Source organism: Magallana gigas, chromosome 1 (assembly GCF_963853765.1).
Source record: "Magallana gigas chromosome 1, xbMagGiga1.1, whole genome shotgun sequence".
Classification (NCBI taxonomy): Eukaryota; Metazoa; Mollusca; class Bivalvia; order Ostreida; family Ostreidae; genus Magallana; species Magallana gigas.
Window position 1 is genome coordinate 38,992,767 of NC_088853.1, and position 11,886 is coordinate 39,004,652.

Sequence of the window (11,886 nt, forward strand, 5' to 3'; positions counted from 1 at the left end):
ATATTAAAAACCAGTATTAAAAAATGGCAGTTTTAAAGTTTCGTTGTAAGAAAAAGACTATTTATAAACTAGTGTTTTGGAGACTCTCCCTGCTACGTGTAAACAACTGAATGAAGAAATTTAATGCATGTAAAACCAGCTTGGTGCAAGTCAAAGATCAACACAATTTAAGAATTTTTTTACGTTTAATTGGTAAAGAATATAAGTACCAATGTAAATTGTGCTTGGGAAACCTACGGATTTACCCCATTTTTTTGTAAATCACTTTTGATTAATGAAAATGTGCATTATTTTGATGATTTTGTGGAATGTTTCAACATTATCTTCCATAAACGAAATATCTATTTTTTTTAAGCAAGAACCCCAAAGTATATGACTAAACAAAGGATTTTTTCTTACAAATATGTATGATTTAATGTTATTTATCACCTGCGCAGATGCGATTTAAATATACATTTGCAATATTAGGATTCGCCTGTCACGTGATTACAAAGTACATATGACGTCACAAAAATGCATTAAATTTAATTTTTATCATCGATGTCAATAAATGTAACATATATTTTAAGAAATACTCCCGGTCAAAGTATTTTTGCTATGATTCAAATAATATCGTTTTCCAGCCGTATTTTAGCATCGGGACGCCTTAACATTGCTGCGTTATACAATCTCCCTTTTTTAGATAATACACGTGTGAAAAAGTGAATTATAATGTTAGAAACATCTGTCAATTTCTCAGTACATTTTAAGTTAATAATTTAAACTATTTACGGTGTGAAAGATGATAACTTTTACTTACCTGTTCAAATATTTCAACATAGACATATTTTGCCGAAAAACAAATCTGATATTATGCTCTGATAGCTTGACATAAAATCGATAATATTGAAAGCTTGCATTGAATCGCTTAAATAACATTACAGCCGACGCAATGACTTATATAACACATGGTGCATAACACTCATTGCAGGTCTTCTTAAGTCCGTTTGTGGCTGTAATTCAATTAACTTTCATGTGTAAACTATTAAACATACTTTTATTACACATATTAATAGTTTTTTTTCAAAACATATATCAACATTTAAACAAAAAGGAAATCTTAATTAAATATTTAAATGAAAATAAATTTAAAATAAACATCTGAGCAAAAGTTAATTGAATAAATCAGTGAAATTCTTTAATTACTTAAATCCTGAAACATAAGCATATTTGATTAAAATTTTACAATTAATATACGAATGTCTGTAGTTGTAAAGCTTTGTTAGATGTTGGTAGTATACATCTTTTAGTTTTTAGCTAGACTGGCAACGACAGGTAGACTGCTGTTACAAATTTGCAAAACATTTTTTTCACTGATTAATTGTTCTTACAGTTTATCAAAAGCAACACTACAATATGCAATATTTTAATAAAAACTTACCTTGCCTTGTTATTTCAGTTTTTCTCAAGCCTTCGTTTTAATGTTTTTTGCTAGGTTTTTTAACGCGTGTAGAAATTCGCTGTCATTTTATTAGATTTGTTGTTTGAAATACTTTTATGGCGCATAACAATTTTTAGGGGTATATAAAATCATAATTATTTTTATGCTTGATGCATTCAAACTAGCGGGGGAAAACATGATTTCAAAAACATCCAATAAGTCTTAAATACAAACAAACTTTATAATTTGGCACTTCGATCAAAAGAGAAGCCATGAATACTTTGACGCAATAATTAAAAAAAACACTGTTATATTTAAATCACGTCTAAATAAACTGATATAGAAAAAAAATTGTAAATTAAACATATAACTTTGCTTTCTTTTTAAATATTTCTGATATCATATTTTGTACTTCCAAACCAAAGAAAGACATATAATGCATGTACTATTTTTTCTTTAAACAAAGAATGTATTATGATGTAATCACTTTTTATTCTACTCACTTGTGTTAATTATGCACCTTTGTTTCAAACCGTAATAAGAGATTAAAATATGCATTCCCATACATGATATATATGTCGACAGACACAAATACATTAAGCATCTTTACTTTAATTTTGCAATCTTGTGTACTGATAATAAGATCTGGAAATGTTTGAACAAAATAACACTTCTGTTTATTGATTTATATACCGCAAGATTGCCTACTCACGTGTTTTACATAAGGCTCCTTCATAGCCAACATCACATCCAGTTAAGCAAGTACCATTAATCGGAAAGCAGTAGCTGTTGTTTCTACAATGCCCGCATGTTTCATTGCATTCATATCCATAAGATCCTCTATTGCATTCCAAATCAATTATAGATACAACGAATTCCAAACATCTGTTGTTTTCTAACACAGGTTACATGTAACGCAGTAACAAAAAATGTATTGATTTACATTCATAAGAAATCTAAACATTGACTTTGGAAAACCTGATTTTTATTCGTGAAATTGCATTAAGTTGACAAACAGCTTGATTCCTTTTGTTTTATGTTTCTTGGTTTTGAGTAAAAATAAATCATAGGTTTCAATTAAACAAAATGAAAAAAAAACTCCGTTTACAATGGCACTTGGTTTGATTTAGAAACAATATAATTTGATCGAAAAAAGGGACTCCTGAATGGCATAGGTAAACGTTTATTTTGTTGGCAACTGACTACTGACAAGTCATGTGCTCATTGCTTAACTTTTCTTATATATTCTTGTTCTATTTTCAATTTTAATTTTGTCCTATTATCATTCCTATAGATATGAATTAAAATGTACTTCACTGTTTATTTTGGTTTTAAAGGCGCTTACTGGATATTTCATATTACTTATGGCAAATGTAATTCATGTTATACATCTCCGTATTTTCAATAAGTTATCATCACTCTCCTAACTACCTGCTGCATATCTAACTTGTTGTCCTGATAACTGTCTACTCACCTGTTTTACACAAGTCCCCCTCGTAGCCAGCATTGCATCCAGTGAAGCATGTTCCATTGACATTAGAACAATGACTTTCATTGAGACAGTTTCCACAAATTTCGTTGCAGTCAACGCCGTATGAACCACTGTCACAACCTGTTCAATGAAATGGCATGACTATGTAGGCTTCCCTAAAATTAATGCACCTCTTTGTATATCATTGCAACAGTTACATGGTGTCATTCCTTTATTTTGAATTAAAACACTAAGTGATTTGAAAAAAAAATAATAGAATTATTTTGTTCCTTTGCCTGTACCTGTATTTTGTCCTTACCTGTTTTACATACGTTCCCTTTAAAACCAACTTCACATCCAGTTAAGCATGTCCCATTGATATTGGAACATTGGTTTACATCACGACACTGCCCACATGTTTCATTGCATCCAATACCATGCGATCCTTTGTCACATTCTGCAAAGATAAGATATTATATCTATATTTATTTTCTTTCCATACACATATTGACGCACATTTTTTTTTAACAATACCATAACTAAATCCACACTAAACGTTCAAATGTGTTTGTCTTTGAGATTTATGGTTTTAGAAGTACCATGTAATTTATCTCGATGCACAGTTCCCAAAAACGTTTACTTGTTGCCTGGTTGAACAGTTCGAACACTGAACGTAGGAACGGATACAACAAGAGTCTCATGAACCATTTATAGACTTATTCCCAGCTCAAGTATCATAACATTTCTTATCACACTCATTTCCAAAATTTACACAAATATATGCTAGTGAAAATATAAGAACATTTAATAACATAAGTATCATTGAATAAACAAAACAAACCGTCACAACCAGTTAAACATGTTCGTTTGTAGAAAGCTGTGTCTATTTTTTAACGAGAGTAACCACATTATTTGGTACATTTTAAAGTCATATATTCATATCTACCAAGTATTATTCCCTTTATTTTTTACGGAAACATATAGTTAATCCATAGCTCTATAAAACAAACCGAGACTGAAATTGACACGGCCCATTTATCGACTTGTCGAAATCTACAGCGGCTGAAACTGACAAGAAAATGACAGGACTATAATTGACACGCCTTGTTTATAGATTGGTCGAAACATACAGCGACCTCAGAAAAATCACGGACTGCACAAAATTATTGTGATGATGTCAGATTCAAAGTCTAACAGGAGACAATTTGGTTGTTTCTTTTAGCTAAAGTTATGTACTTTAACGTTAATTTAGTGAATTTTGATAACTTTTTATAATCAATTGATGAATTGTAAAAGAAATATGTTAGAATAAACAATAACGCGGGTTATTTATTTTATATCGTATACTTATAGAAAATAAACGTTTTTCTGCCCTGGCGATAAAAACAGAAAAATCGCCCACCCGTGTGATAGAAACCCTAGGGGTGTGATATAAGATTTATATAACACCACTCTCCGGCAAGCTTCAAATGTTATATCACACCCCTTTCCGTTAATAACCGGCTAGTATGACGTAGAGTTCGGTAAGTATCGTTCAACTCCGATCTCCGAGTATGACGTCGAATAGTTACGTCGACGTCAACTCAGTATACAAACAGCTAACAAAAATATTTCAGATGGATTACATAGACAAAACAGTACATGCGTAAATGTATACATGATTCGTATGATTGCTTCAGAATAAAACAGCAATTTTAAAGTCTTATAAGTTCTATTAATGCTTTGTAAGTGTAGCCAATACGTAATTACACTAATACACGCGTGTATTAAATGATGCTTGTTAATGAAATCATTTCTTACCTAGTTCACAGTGATAACCTTGATATCCAGGTTTACATCCCTGACATGTGCCCGTCTCTATGTGGCAGTACTGACAGTTAACATCTGGACAGGGAATGGAGCAGTTATATCCGATAAACCCTGTTGCTGGACATCCTGTACATGACATATTTGTTATTACATATTTGATTTTGTTATGAGTACATTCAATCTATTCTTAATGAAAAAAGATGAAAGAGGCGTTCATCCACGTGACTGTGTATATTGTTATGGATGAAAATTCATCCAGACAATATCCAGTTTAACCAGAAACATATTGCAGCATTGCAACATTTATTACAAAACAGTTAAAACACCAACAACCCTGTTGCTTGATACCTTTAAAGAAATACAAAATAAGTTAAACAATATCTCGTGCGATGGTCATCAAACTTAACTGTGAATCAGGCATTTTATTTACATGAACGGGAAGTATAAGAGTATAACTGAAGATACGTTTGAGGTGACTGCGTGACTTTCGAGAACAGAAGAGGAGGTCAGATGTTTTGATGATATTGTTTGTGATTGTTGGCAAATTCACCATGTGGAATATTTATTTAATGAATAATGTTTCCATTTATTAGCAATAATGATCGGTTTATGCGTACATAGTATTCATAAGAAAGTGCATGTCCATGATGAAAACCGTAATAAAAGTTCAACAGTATGCATTAGTTTGAAGCAATTGGAAATAATAATTAGAAACGGTACGGTAAGTCTATGCATATCTAAGAACAACAGTTTGGACAATGTGTAGCGAAAAGCATCCCCGTGAACTTGACAAAATTTGGCACAGTTAAATATACATTTACATAATCACATGAAATTTATAATGATAATAAGAACTCAGGGCATGTAATCTACATATTGTTTACTTTATAGGTACATGCATTCAAATAACCAAAAATAACTGTACGGCCATTATTCACTTTCTATGTAACTCTAGTACAATATAATTAAGCATGAGTCAAAAGTATATCACGGCAATATTTTCATTTTCTTGGCTAGCAAGTAGTATAGCAAAACTTGAAACCGAGACACACTGATGATACACGTGTGATAAACCAGTTATAAGGTTCACCATCATCAAGCTAAAAAAGGTGTACATGCAATTGGTAAGCATCACACAGTGAACAGACGGAATGTCCATTATCTAAAAAAAAATGATGATGCATTAATGGTAAAAAAATCAATGAATATCCAGTAAATGCTAGCCAAGGGTTTCGATCCACTTTGCTCCCCCAAAACCTTTGGAAGATCTCTTTAGGTTTATAGGGAGCAAATTTGACCAAAACTCTTGGCTAGCAAAGATGCTGACCTAAAGGTCATAATTTTATAGTGTGGAAGAGGTACACTCATCAATCATGCATTTAACTATGCCATAAAATGATGTGCTTTTATAAAATATAAGCAATACAACAGAAGGTGTTTAAAGATATTATACATATATTACATGGCTTCGGGGGCGACATACCAGAATATTTGGCCCGAGGAGAAAGGAAAGCCCTGGAGTGTTATGTTACCCGATGCCGAAGGCAGAGGGCGACATAAATCTTCCGGGTTTTCCTGTCACTGAGGGACAAATATCATGGTATTGTCGCCCGAGAAGACATTTGGCGCGTAAATTATGCGCGTACTGTTCGCTGTAGAATTCTCGTCATTTCTATATAAAAGCAATGTAGAAATTCTCTAAATTTAAGACATTCAGTATAATAAATCAAATAGTGCCTGTTTGAGAGGAAAACAGTTGAAATTGACACCTCCGCTTCGCGTCGGTTGACAATGGTTACCTCGGAGTGTCAATTTCAAATGTAACCCTCCCAAGCAGGCACTATTTATAAATGGTATCTGCGATCTGTTCAGTTATTTTATCGCGCAACTTTAACCCCGTCCTAACATACATGTAACATCAATGACCCTTACAGGAAGAGGATTTGCAACCCACTTACGCTGATGCTAAATGAAATGTTTCGAATGCAACAGTCCTGTGACTAATTCATCTTTATATTGATAAAATAGCAAAAGGTGTATTTGTGCCTAGTTTAAATAATTCACGTCGATCTTAAAATTACTAGGCATAACATCATACCATTTTATCTTGAAGGGGGGGGGATTCCAAAAAATAGACACTTCAAATGATTGAACAAGATTTATTAGTTTTATCGAAATTGACAACACGTTGTCACATAACTGATTAAATCCATAGGGTCTACACAGTAGTTTATTGCTTTATGTTTTGACATTAAAGGTAACCATGTGACCATATAAGAACACTATTTAAAAGAGTTTTCAAAGGTTAATGAAATTATTAAGAACACTTACCATACACCTCTACTTCACAGAGGTTAGTCCCTACAAAACTTTCATAATTGTCAGGGTAAACAACTCCTGGTAGTCTCTCGTTGTAGTAGATGACATATTGTCCATGATCAAAACAATTTGCTGTGAAGACGGAAGGTATTGTGTTTATTGTGAAGTTGTTGTCCTTGAAACACAACGTTCCCCGTGATCTATCAATGGTATTTGACACATACACGGAGAATCCAAGAACACGGCCTGCTAGGTGCATCCGAAACATGTAATCTGTGCAACACATTATCGCTTCAGTGAAAAACAATTTTATTTGATTCTTTGTAACAATATCAACTAAAACATTGCTAAATATCAACTGTACTATAGGCGTAACATATTGCACATTCACCATGCACCTATCGATTAAAATAGCTAATAAGTTTAACACATACTTACTTGGAAGACATATGCAAGTTTTATATATCTGTCGTTTAAAATAACACCACAACCATAATTATTTATTAAATATAAAATATGATGGTGGTGCTAAACTCTGAGAAAAAAAAGTTACGTATTATTAAACCATTTCTTTATATAAACAAAACTATGATACCGTATTTTGAAAATTTTAACTGCTATTTTTCTAAGAACACTATTCGTTTACCAGTGTGAAATAAAAGTACTGGACAAAGATTTGATATCGTGAGTAATATAACATGTTCAGCAGCTATCGTAAATGATTGTTTATATATATATATATATATATATATATATATATATATATATATATATATATATATATATATATATATATATATATATATATATATATATATATATATATATATATATATATAATTTCCCAATACAACAAAAAATAAATCGGCACAGTTTTAAATAATTTAAAAATAATAGATATCCAGAATAAAATCACAAATTGATCCTATTAGCCGCAAACGTTTTCGCCATTCCTGGCTCTTCAGGCAGTTACGTACAAATGACTCATATGTAACGTAGTAACGTCAATAAGCAAAAGTTCATTGTGACGTCATAATAACGTTAAAGTAGCGGAAAGTTAGAGTCACAGAGCAAAAAGGCGCGAAAAAAATAATAATCGCAAATATAACAAATGATTCAATTATATCACATGCATATAATAAATTTTTCACTGAGTGCGATTAAGTTTTGGTTTAAATAATTTAATAAAGTGGTCTTCCTTGGCTAAGCGCAGTATTTCATTTTCATTTGGAAGTTTATAAAATGGGAATAGGGTAAATTTTCCCTGGCTGCATTCAGCAAAATGTTAACAGCATGGAGTATTACGAACACTCGGGTCTTTAATCTGTTGCTTGTGGACACGAACACGCGCGTTTAGTTTCCCCGTCTGTCCAATATAAAATTCTTTGAATGTTGGGCAAATAACACAATAAATAACATTTTCCGATTTACAGTTCATCGACGAATTGGCGTGAATTTCAATCCCAGATTTTAGTAGAATTGTATTTCCTTCTTCTATGTAGGCACATGTACCACATCTCGGGTCGCCGCATTTTTTCACGGATGGAATTTCCTCCTGCATTCGTCTTCCCCTTTAGTCCAGAAAATGAAACAGTCGTCAAGATAGCGTTTCCAATTGGATCCTATATAGGTACTAAGTTCGGCATCAAACACTTCTGATGTTCTTTCAAAAAGTTTTTCTTCTAAATACCCCATTACTAACGTAGCATATGTGGGCGCAACTTTAGTCCCCTGGACTAAAGGGGAAGACGACTTAGAGAAATGTCATTCTTTACTAAATACTTTAAATGAATCAATACAATTTACGATGGAGAAGAGTGACAACGAACTTCCAATTTTAGATCTACGTATTATAAAAAATGGGTCATGTATAACAACGGATTTATACTGTAAGCCCACGGACACACACCAATATCTGGATTTTAGATCATGCCACCCTTCCCACACAAAACGCAATATTCCGTTTAACTTAGCACGGAGAATTTGTACAATTATCACAGACAAAACCTTACGATCTAAACGTCTGGAAGAATTAAAAATATTTCTGCAACGTCAGAGATACCCGAAAAATTTAATCAACGCTGGAGTAAAAAGAGCGACACAAATTCCATTACATGTTCTACGTAATCCTCGCCGTTCTTCTAATAATCGCAACAACGACTGGAAACTTGCTTTTGTTGTGACCCACAATCCAAGGAACAGAAATATTCTAACAGACGCAAAACGACTTTACCCTATATTAGAACAGTCAAAAAATATGAAGAAATTATTACAATCCGAGGACATAATCAGTAGCCAACGACAAGCACCCAATCTTAAACACATATTGACCAAGGCCCGATTTACAATGCAGGAGGAAATTCCATCCGTGAAAAAATGCGGCGACCCGAGATGTGGTACATGTGCCTACATAGAAGAAGGAAATACAATTCTACTAAGGTGGCAGGGGATAGTTTTTTGGTCGAGGAAATGTGAGGCAGATAGTGCTCATATATGTGATCTAATTTTTCAGTGGATTTTTAAATTTGCTAAAATTGGTTTGCACGCAGGGGACACATGGTCCCGACTCTTGAGAATTTTAAAGCATTTCAGAATAAAACAAGTACAACTTACATATAGCATTATATAGAATGGCCAGGGACGGTCTCAAAATTTTCTGAAAAATTGCCCTTTTTTCACATTTTCACGGGTCCAGCACCAAGCTCCAGTCCCGAGCAACTGCCATAAACTACCATAGGATTGGTACCTTAATGTATACCCATGCAAATAATCACCAATTAATGGGGGGTCAATCACCTTCTTTTCGAGTGACATTTCGTGTTCTGAACCCACCCTACTTTTCAAGCACAAAACCGAAAGTGAAAATTTTGGCCACAGTTTCGCATTTTCATTCCATATCTGATGAAAAGTGCTACCAGTATTAAAGTGTCATATATCAATGAAATTGACATGAGCTCCTCTATCCACAAAATGAATGCAATAAATATTCTAGCAATTTATACACCTCAAATAACCAGCCAAACCTCAGGTTCTCCCTTTATTTCAAAATTTTGACCGGGTCTTTCCTTCGAAACTATCCCCTGCCACCTAAAATCTGGGATGGAAATTCACGCCAATTCGTCGATGAACTGTAAATCGGAAAATGTTATTTATTGTGTTATTTGCCCAACATTCAAAGAATTTTATATTGGACAGACGGGGAAACTAAACGCGTGTTCGTGTCCACAAGCAACAGATTAAAGACCCGAGTGTTCGTAATACTCCATGCTGTTAACATTTTGCTGAATGCGGCCAGGGAAAATTTACCCTATTCCCATTTTATAAACTTCCAAATGAAAATGAAATACTGCGCTTAGCCAAGGAAGACCACTTTATTAAATTATTTAAACCAAAACTTAATCGCACTCAGTGAAAAATTTATTATATGCATGTGATATAATTGAATCATTTGTTATATTTGCGATTATTATTTTTATCGCGCCTTTTTGCTCTGTGACTCTAACTTTCCGCTACTTTAACGTTATTATGACGTCACAATGAACTTTTGCTTATTGACGTTACTACGTAACATATTAGTCATTTGTACATATCTGCCTGAAGAGCCAGGAATGGCGAAAACGTTTGCGGTTAATAGGATCAATTTGTGATTTTATTCTGGATATTTATTATTTTTAAATTATATATATATATATATATATATATATATATATATATATATATATATATATATATATATATATATATATATATATATATATATATATATATGTATATATGTATATATATATACGATTGTGCTAACAAACTGGAATCCAGTCAGTGTTGAATATTGTCTAAGAGAGTGTGTGGCGAAAAGGGCGGTCTGAACCAACTCTTAAAAGCTAAGCATGTATAATCCAAACAGTAAAGAACATGAAAAGGCACCTAACTCCTTCTTGTTTAACAAAATATCACTTGAAACCCAACAAAACCCTAAGGGACACCAGTACATATACTAATTTTGATACCCATGGTAGGTAGATAATATGAAACATTTCTCAAAGTAATCTGATATTTTTAATCCTTTTAATATCTGACCCTGAAAATACTTCATATGATTTAGAGGAGCTATAGAAGGTTTCTTTTTTGTGCTAGCGCCTTCTTTAACACTATATCTTACATTGGAAAGCATTGGTTTGTTTTAATAAACACCAGGATAGTTGCGCCATAGAGATCAATTTCACGAATAACATATACCTAATTGTCGCTCGTAATTAAAAAAAAAAATATGTAAGTTAAAGAAGGTAAAACTCAAATCTGACCATTCACGTGTCACTCTAAAACACGCCAAGAAGTACATCGTAATTGTAAGAATCATCTCTTTACATACAGTAATTTTGTCTGATCGCCATGCTAGTCTTGAATAGATGATGAAGATTGTGTGTGTTAATCTGCATTAAGGGGGGGTTAAAGTATACTTAAGTACAACCTGGAAAAAAAGGTTAACAACAAGGTTGTCGTTTGATTTCTGTGTAGTATACCTGCAATGATTCGATAAATTGTGGTTTTAAATGATAATTAAGTCTTTGTTATAACTTTGCGCGAACTGTTGTCGTATAATTTTGATAACATTGGACATTTTCGCTATTACACTATCTTTATTAAAGAAAATTCCATGCTGTTCATACCGTTACTTTTTACTCTAGGTCATGCGTTGATGTATTTTTATAAATGGAGGATTAATGAAATCGTCAATTGTGATTCAGAACATTAAAATTAGCTTTTCTGCTTGCAGATTTTAGGTGTTTTACTAAAGCTACATATCATTCTGTTCACTATACTTAAGTCTGTTTTAAACTTTAAATGATTTTGTCGGACGAATATTATA

At 32.8% G+C, this 11,886-nt stretch overlaps 1 protein-coding gene across 1 annotated transcript; it reads right to left on the reverse strand.

Annotated features, from left to right (window-relative positions):
• Positions 1-283: 283 nt before the first annotated feature.
• LOC136270169 (scavenger receptor class F member 2-like) lies at positions 284-7,399 on the reverse strand. The gene is made up of 5 exons (XM_066066864.1): positions 7,032-7,399; positions 4,692-4,826; positions 3,211-3,348; positions 2,895-3,032; positions 284-2,215 (listed from the first exon to the last, which is right to left on the reverse strand). The coding sequence occupies exons 1-5, from the start codon at positions 7,303-7,305 to the stop codon at positions 2,175-2,177; spliced, it is 726 nt and encodes a 241-aa protein (XP_065922936.1). The 5' UTR covers positions 7,306-7,399; the 3' UTR covers positions 284-2,174.
• Between the last annotated feature and the right edge of the window lie 4,487 nt (positions 7,400-11,886).